Source organism: Alosa alosa, chromosome 17 (assembly GCF_017589495.1).
Source record: "Alosa alosa isolate M-15738 ecotype Scorff River chromosome 17, AALO_Geno_1.1, whole genome shotgun sequence".
Lineage (NCBI taxonomy): Eukaryota > Metazoa > Chordata > Actinopteri > Clupeiformes > Clupeidae > Alosa > Alosa alosa.
In genome coordinates this window covers 16746968-16764051 of record NC_063205.1, presented here as the reverse complement: position 1 = coordinate 16764051, position 17084 = coordinate 16746968, and the positions used below count along the sequence as shown (strand labels likewise).

The 17084-nt window shown below is 43.3% G+C and overlaps 1 protein-coding gene across 1 annotated transcript in view; it reads right to left on the bottom strand.

Annotated features, from left to right (window-relative positions):
* lin7a (lin-7 homolog A (C. elegans)) overlaps positions 1–16723 on the bottom strand; it is a 47589-nt gene extending 30866 nt beyond the window's left edge. Inside the window, exons 1-2 of the mRNA XM_048268136.1 lie at positions 16510–16723; positions 4263–4381 (exon numbers count right to left, since the gene is read on the bottom strand). Coding sequence (XP_048124093.1) covers positions 4263–4381; positions 16510–16546 — 156 coding nt within the window. The 5' untranslated portion in view covers positions 16547–16723. The remainder of the gene's footprint in view (positions 1–4262; positions 4382–16509) is intronic.
* Between the last annotated feature and the right edge of the window lie 361 nt (positions 16724–17084).

The following is a 17084-nucleotide window of genomic DNA, read 5'->3' as shown; positions in this document are numbered from 1 at the left end:
ATAATTGCTGTTTTTTTAGTTAAGTATTTATCATGCAACCATGCAAAAGCAATGGAACTATTGTAATTACATTTTAAATTAGTAAAGCAGTCCTCTGATGTGCATGTTTTCACAAACTATTTGTGAACAATGTTAGCAGTTTAAACACTGGCTGCTCAGTAATGAATGAGTGCATGTACAGTATAACAATATAGCGTAACAATAATAATTGTGATGTGATATAGTGATAATTTGATGAGGGGTGGGTTCATGTAGGTGGGGCCTATGACCCCAAAGTATGCCATGACCGGGCCTCAGGTCAAAGAAGTTGTCTATGTCCATGGCAACACTGGCATACAAATAAAGTCTATCAAAGGTCTGACATTAGATCTGAAGGTAGCATTTTAAATGGGTGTTTTTTTTTTATACATAATGTTTTTGAACAGTTTACTTACAGTAATACAGCTTCAAACAAAAGTAGGGTGATATATATTTTAATTTTTCCCTTTAGTTGAGTTCAAAATAAAACGGACACAACAAAATAACAAAGACTTGATTTTTAAAAAAAATAGTCGTTTAGATTTGTCGACTAATCGAAAAATTAGTCGAAAGATTAGTCGTTAGAAAATTAGTCGTTAGTGGCAGCACTAGTGTGGATGTGTGTGTTTGTGTGCTTGTGTGGATGTGTGGATGTGTGTGTGTGTGTGTGTGTGTGTGTGTGTGTGTGTGTGTGTGTGTGTGTGTGCGTGTGTGTTTGCATGCTATGCTGTAGAAATGTAAGAGTTTGTTGTGTTTTTCTAGCATCTCTCTGTATGTGTGTGAGTGCATATCTATATGTGTGTGTGTGTAAGGCCACTGAGCACACGTCTTTGCAGGTGTAGCTTTGCTAAGGAGCAGTGACAGTGTCATGGGCACACAGCTACCTGATGCTGGAAAAGGAAAAAAAAATAAGCCTGCAGGAGAACAAGGTCACATGGTGCGTGTAACCATGGTTGTCCACTTCACAGTCTCAGAGAACAGAGAGAGGGAAGGAGAGAGCAAGAGAGGGAGTGAGAGAAAGAAAGAGAGATGGAGATTGAGAGGCAGAAAGAGAGACAGGAGATTGAGAGGCAGAAAGAGAGACAGGAGATTGAGAGGCAGAGCACCAGAGACATGCTGCTGAGCTGCAAGTGCTCCCCTAGTTTCTCGATGACAGCCACTCCAAAGGTCAAACAACTGGAGCCCCCTGCTGCATTTAACAGCCCTTATCTCGGGCATTCATTGTCTGCTAGACACACAGACTATCTGACTATCCTTTCAATTCAATTCAAAAGAACTTTTTGTCTATTGGCATGACAAAACTCAAAATGTATTGCCAAAGCATTTTGCAAGTACATAGTATACATGTATATATATGAACATCATATACAACAGACATGGCTCAAACCAGGTGTCTCCTGCTCATCTGTATATCTGCTTTTCCCCCGTTGACACACACACACACACACACACGCACACACACACACACACACACTCCTCGTAATCTAACTGCATTGCCCCTGCCAACGGGAGTCTGACAGAGTCTCTCGCCCACAATTTGATAAGTGTCACACCCCTCCACCATTTCCATTAGAGATGTAGTTCAGTTGTAATAACACCATTCAGCTCACACAGAGGGTCCTTTATTAGGCTGTCAGCTTATTTAAGATGTTGCCGTAGAAACAAGGAGAGAAGAAGCAGCGCTCATCAAAGACATGCGTCACAGATGCAGGGGATGTCTTGGACCACAGTGACAGTCGTCGTCCATCTGTTTTTTTTCTCTTTTTAAATAGCTACTTATGTGGAGAGACAATGGCAAGAACTCCCTCTTGAAATGAATGACACTCATGGATGTGGACATCGTCCAGGTGTGGTGAGAAAGCACGGGAAGGTCACAGGCCCCTCTTCATCATCGAGATGGACGATGGAAGTTGTCATTCATCCATGTCGTGTTCACTCCCTCACCCACTGGCTTGGCAGAGCGACTTTGACGACTCATTCCCCTTGATTTACAACCACTGTCTCCATCCGTGCAGTGAGATCTATGGCAGCAGAGTGTGCCTCTCTCTCTCTCTCTCTCTCTCTCCAATAGTCACCGACAGTTCATTATAAAATTCCCTTTTCCATGCCGTTTATGCAAGCCCCTTATTAACAAAGTGGCCATTTCCTCATGGCAGTTTTTCATCGCGATGTCTCTCTGTCATCCCTTTTACCCATGCTTGTACTTATGCTTTGGCTGTGTAAATTAAATCAACATTGTGTGGGAAAACGGTTCTCGTGCTTGATAAGTGACAAGGCCAGTCCCTGTGTCATTATGTCTGTTAACCAGACCATGAAATGAGTTCATTCAGAGAAAGCCTGCAGGAAAAGAAATGACAACAAGGGGCAAAAGCATGTTTCTTACATCTACCGAGAGAAACAAATGCAATACGGTAAATTACATAAAAAGGGGAACATTTCTACCTACTGTGTATTCACACGATTTCAGATCGCCACAAACAAATGTACGAAAATCTACAAAACTTGTGTGCTCAACTGCTGGAAGATGAAAGCGATGAAGATGAAAATTTGTCTTTTAAAAATGCCATCGTGCGCAGCATGGCTTAGGAGAAGCAAAAGACAGGGCAACATAATAACATGCAAAGCCTGCGAGCGAAACGGGAAGCACTACCTCCCCACGCTTGGCTGTCAATCACACATGTGCTGAATGCACACATCTGCGGCGCTAACGCAGTAATGAAGGCACACAGAATGTAGTTACCCAGCTCTCCTACCCCAACACTTAGAACCCCTCCGTACACCCAACCCCCACCCCATACGCCCTCCCACCGGCTGACGTTCCTGTGCATCCTTTTTGTGTTGAAGCTTGTGTTGCAAATAAACAACTACACTCCGACATCAGGAGAATGTGCTTGCTACAGAGCATCGACCGAGAGCGAGAGAGAGAAAGACAGAGAGAGAGAGAGACAGGGAGGGAGAGAGAGAGAGAGAGAGAGAGAGAGAGAATGAGAAAGCAGCTGTTGTGTACCGTGGCGCAGCAATGCGCTACGCTAACGATGTCTACAATAATGAGAATAATTAGCATGGTCGATCTCCTCACACCCTACACCTCTCCTGTCTCATTGGCCTACTCAGGGTCCATGGAATGCTATGCGATCTGTACTATTCTGAGCAAAAAACAGGAACAGGTGTACCTGTGCACATCACAGAATAAAGAACTATGGCTGGTTCGGTAAACAACAATCCCTATGTGACTGCGAAGCTGACATCCTGAACCTGTTTTCAATTGCTAGCTTGTTAGCTTGTTTGCTTATGTGTACTTTTTAATCTTCAAAAGAATAACAGCCAGCTGTCAGGACTAAACCTCAGTGTGTTGTGAAGGCTTCTGGTAAGTCTGTCTGTCAGTGTGTGTGTGTGTGTGTGTGTGTGTGTGTGTCTGCTTGTGTGTGTCTGCTTGTGTGTGTTTGTGTGAGTGCAATGGAGAGCAAAAAGGATCCTCGGGAGCCTGCCAGACCACTGTAATCCTCCAGTAAATGGGAGGATCACCGTTCTTGTCTCCTTGAAGGCCTGCTGCGTTTCCCCCACTCCGACACTTGTCGTGTTCAAAAAAAAAAAATCCGAGCTCTATTTGCCGCGCCACAAGTCAGGCATTAATGGCCCCGTCGACCCCTTCGGTCAACTCCAACTACAACCTTCCAGGAGAGGAGAGTTTAGATTGATTTAGCTTCGATTGACAGCTTTACCTTTGCACTAGAAAGCCTTGGATTTGAGTGATAAATATTAGCATTCACAGGATCTGTGCCGCCACTCAGACAGGGCTTATGTGCAGGCTCATGGAAACTACAAGCAAGGCTTAAAGGGTGAGGTACATTAATGTAACCTGCGCGATTCAGCCCTGCACACGCCAGGACTCGAACCCGCGAAACAGCAGCACCTCGGATCGGGAGGCGAGCGCACTAACAATTGAGCCAATAGCCCAGGCTACTGGCTCGCATGCCAGCAGCACTCTTGAGGCGTCGGGGAGTGAGGTTTACCAACGTTCCACAAGCACAGCTAAGCTAGCTGGCATCCGTTACACTAGCACAATGAGCACATTGAGCCATGTACAAGTTGCTTCCATTTCCCCCTGTGTGTGTGTGTGTGTGTGTGTGTGTGTGTGTGTGTGTGTGTGTGTGTGAGTGTGTGTGTGTGTGAGTGTGAGAGAGAGAGAGAGAGAGAGAGAGAGAGAGAGAGAGAGAAAAAGAGAGAGAATGCCGATGACCCACCTCTCTGATGGCCGTGCAGAACTCACTCTGCAGAACCTTCTTCAGGGACTGGAGTTTGTGGCCTGGGACGTCCCCAGACTCCTGGAGCTTCTCCAGCAACTCAATGGCCCTTGCCACGTCTGAGAGAGAGAGAGAGAGATGGAGGAGAGAGAGATATAGAGGCAGACAGAGAGAGAAAAAGAGATGGGGAAAGGGAAGAATGGAAAGAAAGAGAGCATGAAGGAGAGAGCGGGGTTGGAAGAGATGGAGGGAGGGAGAGAAAGAAAAAAAGATAAACAGAAGGGGGAGAATGGAGAAAGAGAGAAAAGAGAGAGAAAAAAGAGGAAATGAAGTTTGAGAAGAGACACAATAGAAAGGTGGAGGAGAGGAGGAGGAGAGACGAGAGTGAAAGAGAATGAGTGAGTAGACAGAAGAAGAAGAGAAGAAGAAAAAACACCAGTGAATTACATTAACAGCAGTGCCTGGTGAGAAAGACCATGCCTGTGCAACCAATCGATCAAAGGGATAATGGAAATAGACTTGCTGAAGGCATAGAGTGAGGGAGGGGTTGGGGGGGAATGCAATCACACCGACTGGTACTTTGCATCAGCCCACCACAAGCATGAGAAAGAGGGTGGCTCGACAACAAAAGCTCGTTCACTAATGTCCAAGGGAGGAGATCGCCTACAGGAGCGTGGGAGTAATGTGCCATTCCAGAGAGATGCTGGCTCAGGATCTCTCCACAAGAGGGAGGGTCTGGCCCTGACGTGGCTGTGTTCTGGCTCAGCTCTGTTCTGATCTCTATGGAACAGATCAGACCCCTGTGGCCCACCCTATCTGAAATAAGATAAAAGTAATTAAAAAGTAATTTGACTATAATTCATAGAGATATACTGTACTGACATTGGAATCATTGGCCGATATGTTCTTCCTCAAGCAAATACTGTATATTCTGAGGCAAATACCTCAAAATTGTACGTCTAGAAATGTTTCTTTGTAACGCTGACACTAGCTTAACAGAGATTGATCTGTAGAGATCCCTCTGGACTGTTCTGGAATCAGCCCATGCCCGCAGTGGTCTCCTTTTCTAAGTACTGCTCGTTACGATGCGGCCATTACACACCCAAATGGACAGACCTTCACCTTAGTGTCAGCTACCTCTCCCCCATATCCGTGCACAGCTCTCCTCCCTGTGCACTGTTTCCACGCCATGTCCTGGCAGATTAATTTAGTGTCCACTGACAGGGCCAGGAAATTACGCTGTGAGTGGGTGGCACAGGGGCAAGGCTTTGATATCTATCATTTCAGTTCTGGCATGCCGCCGCCGCACAACCGTGTAAAAAGCCTGTTTGATGTCGGCACTGTTCCCAAGACACAAACTGGATGAGAGTCTATGATAAACTATATTTGCAATATACAGGTCAGCCAGCAGGGTTGCCAATAGATACAGACCAAACAAAGTTTTGTTTTGTTATTTGCTTTGAATTCACACAGAGATGTTCCGAGGAGGTAGTTCTCTGCAAACATATACGGACGTTTAAATCAAACAATTTGGAATGTTTGGAATGACGTGACAGTTTTGTGTGTAATTGCCCTACTGCAAAACTCATGTTAACCACATCAACTTTCATTTACACTAATTATACTACAAAACTCATGTTAACCTGACTTCACTGAAAATTCTGTTGCAGATCACACTTCTGAACACCCCTGTGATTTTATTTACTTGCAAAACCGAAGACAAGAAGGGTACTCTTGCTCAGACAAAAACCAATAACAGCTAAGGCAGTAAGACAGACAGAAAAACCTATTACAGCCTAGGAAACCAACATGGTCAGGAAAGACTGCAACAACTGTTGCCTGGATGGCTGTATCAGTATTTCATTCAGGCTAGCTTAAATCTGTTCTACTACCAAAGTGTTGATGTAGACAAAGACACATCTCTTTATGGGGATGTGCTCGGAAACTCAACTTACAGCTGACTGTTGTTTCAGTGTTCTAAATAAAGGTAGCAGAAATTGCATATGCCCTGAAATGCAGCACCAAATGTTAAACAGTTTCCATAAAAGAAGTCTGAGTATTAGAGAGCACATGAATTCAGATATAATGACATGTACTAAATTCTCATTTTAGCCCAGGGCCCTGAATTGACAAATAGAGGTCATCTTCAGAGGGAAGGCTTACATCTCCGGATCCAACATTTATTACAAATCAGCGTTTATAGCTCAAGCAAGTCCACACAAGATGTATGGGGTAAAAAATTGAACTGATCAATTGAGAAAGACTTTCCAAGCTATTCTAATATTTCCTGTCCAAAAGATCAACTAACCTTCCCTTCTAAACTTTTGTGCACTTCAGCAGCAATTGCTTCTGACATCTCAAATGAGAGAGACATCACATCGCATTTGAGAAAATGTTCCCTAGTTCAGACAGCTGTCTTCACATAATGGATGACAGTACAGCTAATTAGAACAGAGGGAACACCAGGGCCGGAGTGGGGACACTTTTCAGCCCGGGAGTTTCAGGCCCAAGACCGGCCCACGTTTTCCATAGTGGTGGAAATTGGATAAATGAAGCAACATTTCAGCTCTTAGGCCTACTATCCTGTAGTTTTTATTAGTACCATGGTTCAACACATGTGTAAAGGTTATATTAATTCACTTCAACTGAGAAGTTAACAAAAAATATTCCACAAGTTAACAAAAACAGAAAGAAAGAAAGACAGAAAGCCTTTGAAATGTAGCCTATCCCACGCTTCCACAAAGAGGCATGAACTAATGTTTAGGCTACATGTTTTTTGCATGGGTAGGCTATATTGTTGTTTGGTGATTTAGCCTACTCCTTTACTAGCCTACACCCTCTTCTAAGCAAACAAGGCATATAGGTTCATCATGTAGCATTAATATTTTGGTCTTTCTTACATAACTTTACATTAACTTTACAATGACTTTAATTTATCCTCTCTACTTGTCCCTGTAGTCATGGCCTCCTCATCACTAATTTCGGGCTCATCATTTTCAGTGGTCTGGTTGATCTGCTGCTCAGAGGCTACAATTTTTACCACATAGGCCTACACAGATCAAACTTCAGTTTTGTTATTAATATTTGCATACTGAAAAGTCTATGAATCGGATACAAAAGGCTAATATTTTAAGAAATGTAATATGTTGCTTGCAAATAGCTTGACAACGCTACAAACGTCCAATATTAGCCCAATAACTGCTAATAATCACTGCCACTTTTGTCTGTAGGCCTAATCTAGAAGCTTGGCACATTTAGCAGCATCTACCTGGCCGTTTCAGTCCCTCCTGGCCTCTTTCTACCATCCATCCTTCCTGACGCTTATGGCTACTGTAGGGCCGGCCCGGCTATCCGTATCTGAGAAAACTTTTTGGAAAAGACGTGCTATATGGACCCAACCAACTCTTTTTGGGAGGGGAGAACTCCCTCACACGGTAGGCTACAACCCATGCAGAGGCAACGGTGCCATGCACAGAATGCGGAACGTGTAGCCTACTTTAAAGGAACCGTATGTAAGAAATGTATTTCAATTAATCATAAAATGGCCCTGATATGTCACTAGACATTAAGAAATCATGTTCATTTTAAATACTTATATCACTGACAACAGTAGTCCGGCCAGGATATTGTCATTTAAAAAGTGAAGTTGCAGCCCTCAACTGATGTTGATGTTGTGTTTTTTCATGTCATGTTGTGTTTTGGCCTGATGCGCCACCCGTCACCTATCTACTAATCACAGGTCAGTAGTGTTTCGGCATCTGGGTTGGCAACCTCGAGTCAGGGGCGAAGGGGAGGGGATACACCTCTCTACAGTAATTTGAAAGTGATTGCAGTATCAGTTTTGGCCACAATCTTACATATGGTTCCTTTAAGAGAAGTTAGACTAACGTGACAAATGTCAATATTTTTTTCCTCGACCGGCCCAAAAGTGAAGCGGCCCACCGGGAATTCTCCCGATTCTCCCGATTACCCACCCCGGGCCTGTGGAACACTCTTTTATGAAAGCCACTGAAATTGTTGTACGTAATCCAGGAACAATTTGCAGCTGCGCTAACTCTGCGCTGTCTGCCACAGTAGCTGTTCCACATTTCAGGATCTCATCAAAGTCTCTCCAGGCTCTTCAACAACCCACCACGCTCAGCTTTGCCTCATCAAGTCAAGTGGCTCCCCATCCCACCACCCACCCAAGTGCACCAGTCATTAGGCAACAGAAAGTTTGAGCTGTGGTCCTAATGACGGGCCACATAACAGAGCTGGTAGCTTTCCAACCAGCACAAGGTGAACGAAAGGGTGGGGGTGGTCCCTGTACTGTACATTTTATAGGAATTTATCCCTCATTATGAGAAGGTCGGAGGACAGTGTGAGTGAGACAGGGCGAGCGAGAGAGCGAACGTTCTCTCCTCTAGCCCTCGCTCTCTTTAGCTCATTAACACCAATTTCTTCATCCACATCAAGGGCTTGGACGGTTTCAGCTATTTAGAGGCTATGCTTCACAGAGCTCTGGTGCAGGCTCAGTGTGCTTTTTTTTTTTTTCTCTCGGGCTCTGGAGTTGCACTTTTATTCCCTAATCTTTGCCAGGAGTTTAACAAAATGTTCAGCAGTTAGTTTCTGCGTTTCTGTTTTACAAAGATTTGGGAGCTCTGTGAGCATTTAACCCAAAGGATGTCTTCATCACCAGGCTCATGTAATGTCAGATACTGGGATTTAATCTGCGAATGTGAAAATGTCAGGTATTGTATGGAGCAAGCTTCTGCATTCCTGATGTTATCGGTGGCAATAAAACCTAGTTCAGGCACAGGCATATATCCGAAACAAGGTTTCCAAAAGTGGACTGACATTTGCAGTTTCACTCAGAGGTCAGAAACATGAAATGAATTCCACCGATCCAACACTTGAAACGTGAAATCTATTTCCATTTCATTGCTGGATTCTGATCACGTACCCTGTATTCAGTGGCTGGACTGAAGCAAGACTTAACCAATTTCAAGTGTAGGTAAACAGAAAATCCACAAAACATTTCCAGTAATACCAAAAGCAAAATGAAAACCACCTGCTTCCCTGTCCCAATATAAAGTCTAATATTGGATTCATGACACTGCATACCAATTACTTTGTAACGCAGTGATTTGAGATCACAGCGAGGAAATGAGCAGAAGAACCAGGGAAGTGTTTCTCCGCTATTCCCAAAGTTCCGGCTGAGATAATGATACCCTCCAGGCCACATCCATCTGTCACTTCTCGGCTTGTCTCACTCTGATTGTTTGTTGCTCGACAGTATACACAGATATAAATCCAGAACAGCTCCTCTACAAGACACAAATTTGAGTTTTATTTCATGCGATTGTGACTCAGGAAACGACTGCACATTTCAACGCTACCTTGCCTTCACCTGCCGTATAAAATATGGGCTTTTTTAAAGCGTAGCACCTTTAACAGAGCTCCGGTATGACTCAGTGTCTAAGACAAAAGCTTCATCCTGGGGGCATACAGCGAAACGCATTGAAAGAAGATTTGCATGGTACTGTAGCTGAGTGGTGATTTGTGGCCCATGGAAAAGCCAATTGACACACACACATACACACACACGTGCACACACACATACACACGTGCACACACACACACACTAAATCCTCACAATGTCATTCTACTGAGGAGATCCCAGAGTACCGACATATAGCTCAAAAGAATCCATCAGTTCAAGTGCTAAGCGGCACCATCATCAGAGAGGTGCAGCTACAAGGGCTGGATGGATTACCTGGCTGACTGGAAGAGGGCGCGGGGGTCTGCGCAGCGCTAATTTCCCTCCTTCCAATACTACACAAGATCAGTGTGAGGCTGAAACTGACTGACATAAGTGTGTAATTTCATGCCGAGCTAAATATACTTTTACCCGCCCACATGTCAGGCATGGTACAGGCAGGGTCTATGAATACTCACGCAGCTGAAGAGAAAACACACAAAGAATATAGACCCTTTCAAGAGAGTTCCATTATCAGCATCATAATTGGCCCCACAAGGCTTCCATTTTAACATTCCATATGTTATCTTAATGCAGAGGAAGTAGATAGAGTGTCCCAGTGACGCCCCTTCCGTTTGCCTCTGTGGAATCTTTCAAAAAATTTTGAACGCCAGTCAATTATTTTCTGGTCCCGGTTGACTTGTGCCTTGAATTACCCATATGATGTTTGTCAATTTTAAAGACAATTTTTCAGACATTGTGTAAAGACATTTGCAGTTTGTTTCGTATCTATTAAATTACAACATTGTGAAAGATCGTAATTCCAACGACTACAAATCCATCAGTTAGCTCATTCACAGCCACACTAGTGTACAAGCATACCAGCAACAGGTCTTAATTGGGCTTTCCTTGCCGATGAAAATACCATGAGTCAGAGGATTAAACACATCAGGTAAGTTGTATTCGTCTATAGACTGTACATTAGATACTGTTAAGTGACATAGCAGGCAGCAAGATGCAACCGTTAACTAGCATAACAGCTAATCTTATCGTTTCATTACGTTGGTGACGTACATCGTTCGAGACTATCGAACGATTGAATCGAACAACAGTACTTTCTTGACGTGAAAAATTATCTTTTAAATTCACACACATCATATGTGAAATTCGTGGCACAATTCAAACTGGACCAAAAAATAATTGTTATCTCTCCATTAACTCCCGTTCATATTTTTTTGAAAGATAGGTCCCTTGTAGCGGAAGTAAAACGGAAGTCACTGAGACACTCTATTGGGAACCAAATAGAATGTTCAAGCATTGTTTTTGTTTTTATTGTTGAAAGGGTCTATATTTTAAACCTTTGCCTCTCCTCTCGATGGTGACCAGATAATCTATGCTCAGAGGCTCTTAGCGTTATCCACTTCTAGTAGTAGTAGGGGCTTCTTCTGCTTTATTTTTTTTCCGGCTGAGCTTTGGCGAGGTTTTTTTTATGTGTGGTGATTGGGAGGCAGGCACAGCAGGACACTGTTTACATGCATGATGGGACTCCACCAAGAGCCCGCTCACTGTTTAAACTCATCAATTTGTGGAGTCAGCAGGAACGATACCCCCCCCCTACCCCCCGCCTCCATCCTACACCCCATTATGAAACAGTAGGGGGCCACCAGATGCTAGACACATCTGGTGGCCCCCCAGGCTTCCCCCACTGTGCAATGCTCCCAAACTTCAACTGCTGCACCTCCAGGTCAGTCACACCACACACACTCCCACCAGTTCATGAGACACAACATTTCTACACAGCATTTCTAAGAAGCACTTTCAACTCTGCATGAAGGCTTCCTCCCCCGTTTCATCTGTACGTGCTTTGGTGACATATTGAGACAATCTCCACTGGAAATGTTTGACCATATAGCATTCCAGAATAACAAAAATCCTGCAATGTCTTTTTTTATGGAGAATTTCTTCCCTTTCACTACAAGTTGGGGCGTGATCAAGTGTTCAGAAGTTCTTGCTAAGAGCAGCTTGAACACGGAATATCAAGCGATAACCACAATAGCAATAACCATGCTTTGAGAAAAATAAACTCCGCTACAACAGGGCATGAAATATTTATAGCACACCATGCTGGAGGTTAGACAAGTTTATAACATGCTGCTGCATGGTGGACACACCTTCATTTCTAAAACTCTCAGAGCGCTACTGGTGAAACATTCAGTAGCCTATAGACGTGTAAAAAACACTCCAGCCTAGGCTGTGAAACAAGTATAATGTACTCAGATATTTCCAGGGATTTCCTTGTCAGACCCATGCGATATCTTCCAACAATATGACTTCACAATCCATTTCCCAAATAATACTGTTCATTTTGCAATAACTCTTATTTCATAAAAAATAAAAAAAACTTTAAGTGCCATGTTATCTTTGTGTACTTTTGTACTGAATATGTAGAAGGCTACAGCCAATGTTTTTTTTCTACAGCCAATTTACATATTTAAAGCTGATTAAGGATAACTTTATAATACAAAATTTACTAATATCATTACTAATACAGACTGCCAATACGTTTTGTCATAATGCAGCTTTATCACCATCACCATCATCATCATCATAACGAAAACAAGAAATTTTGCACTGAAGTGATATCTGGACCCTGCCTCAAGTCTTTCCTAAGCCTAGAATTAACTCAAATTTATGCTGCCTCTCAGTTTTGCATATTTTCACATTAGCTTCGATAACAAAGCATAGTTAATAATATCTAGTCTCAAATTTCCCCATGACAACCCTGAGAAAAATCCCCATAATTCTCTCTTCGCAATTTTGTTCTTTTAGCAAATATTTTATCCTATGTAAAGGTCAAACACATGACTCATGTATTAGATTAACCCCTGTATCTTGTGAGCTCTGTGTCAGTGACCCTAAACTGTTGGTTATACGCTAACCTCCTAGCATGGCTACTGATCTACAGTTCATTCATGTGCTCTGGACTAGCCTAGCGTGAAAGAGAAACAATAACCACTGTGCTGTCCAGCCAGAGCCTAATGACATTACAGTGTCCATTATACAAGCTGAGCGATGCTAATTGAACACAAGCAAAGGGAAATGATTACAGGAAATGACTCTGCTTATGAAAAGATCTTTTAGATCACCAGGGCAACTTCACAGCATTACCAACGATGCATCCCAGTACGCAGAGGACAATGTCCTTTGCCTCCATGTCAATAAGCTTGTGTGCAGGGGGGGCTTTTTGTCCCATTGGCGCCTGACTCACTCTATGCACACCTGTGTGAGAGTTCTTGGGGCATGTGAGGGAGCACACCATCTGCTCGCTCTCCAACACTGAGGGCATCCGAGTTGGGTCAAGCTTTCCTCCAAAACCTACACACACACACTCCTTGCATCCTTCTTCCAAGACCGGAACTGGCACTGGCAGGGGGTCTACCCAAACACGAGGCCAAAGTCACGACGGGGCCTCCGTTTAAGACCTGCGCAGCTCATTTGATCAATTCCCCCATACAGGGTGAATTAGCACTAATTGGCCCTGCCGTGACATTTCCTGACAATAGAGGGCAAATAAATCTCTCCTTTTGGCTGAGGACGACCATTAGCACAAACGACCTTTCGTTGTTGGATTGCTTTCTCTGCGCCCAAACAAATGGCTCTGAGGAGGTCCATCTTAAACAAATTAGCAGATTAAACCTGCATGACAATGCATACCTAATTAGAACATACAGTATAGACAGCTCACTGTGGATTCAACATGGCTGCCTTTTACACCAGGCAGATCTACTGACTTTTATCCACGGCCTCCTACCAGTAGTGTTGTCAGATTGGCCCTATACTGTAGGTGGGCAGTCATTAACAGCGACTTCTAATGAGAGGCCAAGCCTGTTTCCATATCCTTGGCTCCATGCATGAAGAAGGTCTGGTCCCCCGGTTTTAAAATAGCATAATGTAGGAATTCCCCTTTTTGTCAGTTTTCTACATACTGGGTACTCATTTAGCGAGAAGAACTTGTAATAACCGGCGTTCTGGGCACACATTGGCAATGCCAAAGACTCCATTCTGCTCATTTTAAGTCAGCATAGTGGCATCAAAATGAGTTTGATGGTGCTATTTGAAGGTAAAAGAACTACAGTGCGTTAAGTGATCCTAAACCACTGTCACAAAATGTGTGAGTGAATAACTTGCTTCCTTATGTAGGCCTACTAACTGTGAAGCAGAACATACAGGAAATGTTTGGAAACCCTCTTCCTGCAGATTGCTTTTCCTCTCTCTCTTTCTCTCTCTCACTCTATCTCTGTCTGTTTCCCTGTCTTTTGGTTTGACAATACAGCATTTCAAATTGTCAGTGGAACAGCATGACACAACACAGCACATGAAGGTGACATCAGCCTGCAAAGTCTCTTCCAAGCTGTGCTTGCCTTCATGGCAAACCCCCACAAGCTTACAATGCTTGTCAAAGAATGTCCACGACAAAGAGTCACAGAATTGATTGAGGAAGTCCATTTATCCTCGAATAACTGTTATAAACTAATGCACACACTCTCAACCAAAATGCTATTGTACAACCAGGGACCTACTGCTTCATCCATACAATCATTACTGAATGAATGAATAAATAAAGGACTACAGGCCTGACTCAATATCTTAATGTTTGGGAAATTATTGAAAGGTGAATATTCTTTTAAAGCAACACTATTTTTACCTTAGAAATACCAGATTGAAACTGACTTAGATGCTATACTGACTTACAATATGGAGAATGGAGTCTCTGACATTGACAATGATATTGCACTATGTGAAAATGTCACAGGTAGGAGCATGAGTCATGGCCATTTTTGAAGGTTTTAGATGGATTGGAGCTGAATGTATTTTGAAAATTGTCGAACAGAGCTTCATTGTGTTACTTTGAATGTAGTGTGAATATGCATGCGGAGTCTACCAAGGGCAACAGCCAAATAAGTTTAAATGATGTCCCTTCCTCTTCTCTGAACTCTCAGGAACTGAATCTGTTGGATGTAGGCTACCCTCCAACAATACTAGGAAGCACAATTTTAACAAACATACCCAGCCCTTATCCTATCTCAACCCTTCCTTTGCTTCTGATACCTATCTGATTTCTTGACAGTAGCCTATTCTTTCCCCTCTGCGTTCTCCTGGTACTGTAGGCTACTTGTCAAGTGAAACGCTTGGATGCTCGCTTGATATTTGCACGTTAGACTTTCAGCTTCAGTTCAGCAGAACGCCATAATGGCCACTCATTAGAGGCATCTCTGCAAACAAAAAGTGTTTGTCTTCCCTCATAATTGTCGAGTTGTTTCTCCAACAGGGCTGAGTGGTAGGCGGACAAGTAATTTCTCTAAAGGACTTCTTGTTCAGCAGCGCTCGCTGTTACGTTTTAGCCGCTTAAATGCCGCTTTCACTCCACGTTCAAGCGCAAATCGCGTTCAAGACTATCCGTATTTGTGACTCCCATCACGCTTCAATGATTGCGTTTTACCCTCAGTCCAATGGCGGTATTTTCATATCGTTGTCCACTTGTGCAAACGAGTATAGCCGTCGTCGTTTACATACACGCTGCTGCTATTACAGCTAATTCATTGTTTTGCCTGGTTTAAAACTCGATCGTCTTGGTCGTTTCAAATAGAATGCCTCCGGTCGTTATTATGATGAGATTACACTAATAACATTGAAGTGAGCTTGCGCGGTGCTGATGCGAGTACTCTCTCTCTCTCTCCATTGCTGCCAATGGGCATTATCAAAATTTGGCCTCTTAAAAGCAGGGACGCAACACATAGACTACAATTAATGGTTATTCTATACCAAATAATTCATATCAGTCAACTACCCCGGAAGCAGGACTACCCCGTACCGCTATTTTTAACTCATGGCTATCCACTTGGTTTGTATGACACTCGCACTGTATTGTATTTCAATACCGCTCTTTACGCCCTACATACAGCAGTCTGCGCGCGTGTCAATGCGAAAGCATAATGGCTCATTAGACTTCTTCAGCCATGTGCATGGCCCTGAAGTTTTTTCTCCCACCTGAGAAACACTTTTCATTTGACTTGCTGACATTCATGAGTGAGTTATCACCATTCGCCATGGCCATCAGGCTGCCTTCCTTCTATGTGATGTTTACTCACAACTCGAAGAGGTAGGAATAGCCGAGCTGACTAGAGCTGTAGGTGTATTTAGCCAATTCTATGGTCTATACTTTGCCGATGATTCTAAAATTTAAACCCGAATATTCTCCATCACACTTTGGAGAAAAGGCTCCTAATTTTGACCTACTTATACAGCCCGATGGCCAACAGCTGGCCGTACCTATTCCTATGTAAACTGACATTATGTTGATGTGACAAAGTTTGACCATGGAAAATACACAAACATACATTTTGTATATCCATTGGCACCAAAATCAGGAACTACACTGTGAAATAAAATTAGGCTATATCCGCCATTAGGGTAGCATATATTACCGTTTGAGTAAAGAATAACAATGTGTAAACAATGTTGATAATTCCGTCTTTTAAGTGATGAAACGCACACGGCCATTTGAAGGCCTTGAATACGCACTCATTGACCGTGAGTTATGTATTTTATTCAACAAACGTCAAAACGCTCGTGAAAGGACTGAAGAAAACAACATCAACGCATGCGAATCTCTTCCAAATCCACTCTGCAAACACGGTCTTTAATGGCAACTTTCCACACTATTACTGGTCAGTAGACTGCAGATAACCCAAATATATGCGCTTATTATATGTTAAAATATTGTCTTACCTCGCTCCAGAGTGAGCGGTTGGACCACTGTCGCCATGACTGCCGTTAGCGAAGAGAGCGACTAGTGGAGCTACAGCATCAGACGTTCCACTGAACGGGAATGAACGCAGGGAGCGAGGGCGAGAGAGAGAGAGAGGGCGAAAGGGAGAGAGAGAGAGCGTTTAGCGGCGGGGAGGGAGCAGGGATTACCTCCCTTTCACCACTCGCTTCACCATACTCATCTCTGAATGCCCAGTGAAACAAGGTGACGAGAGAATAAAAAACACGCAGTGATGACAGAGTGTATGTACGTGATTGCGCGCATCTATTGTGCAGTGGAGGTTATGTAGGTCCCCGGCATGTGAGTGAAGAGTGAAGCTGGACGCGTGAATATGACAATGTTTATGTGCGTGTGTTTTAGGATTATCTTTGCTTTAGCCCATCTTTGCCATAAAATAAATAGAAAACACAACATAAAACAAGAACGCAGATAGACAACACAATTTGACACAATCTTAGTGAATGATAGATAGATAGATAGATAGATAGATAGATAGATACTTTATTGATCCCCAGGGGAAATTCAAGATGTTATG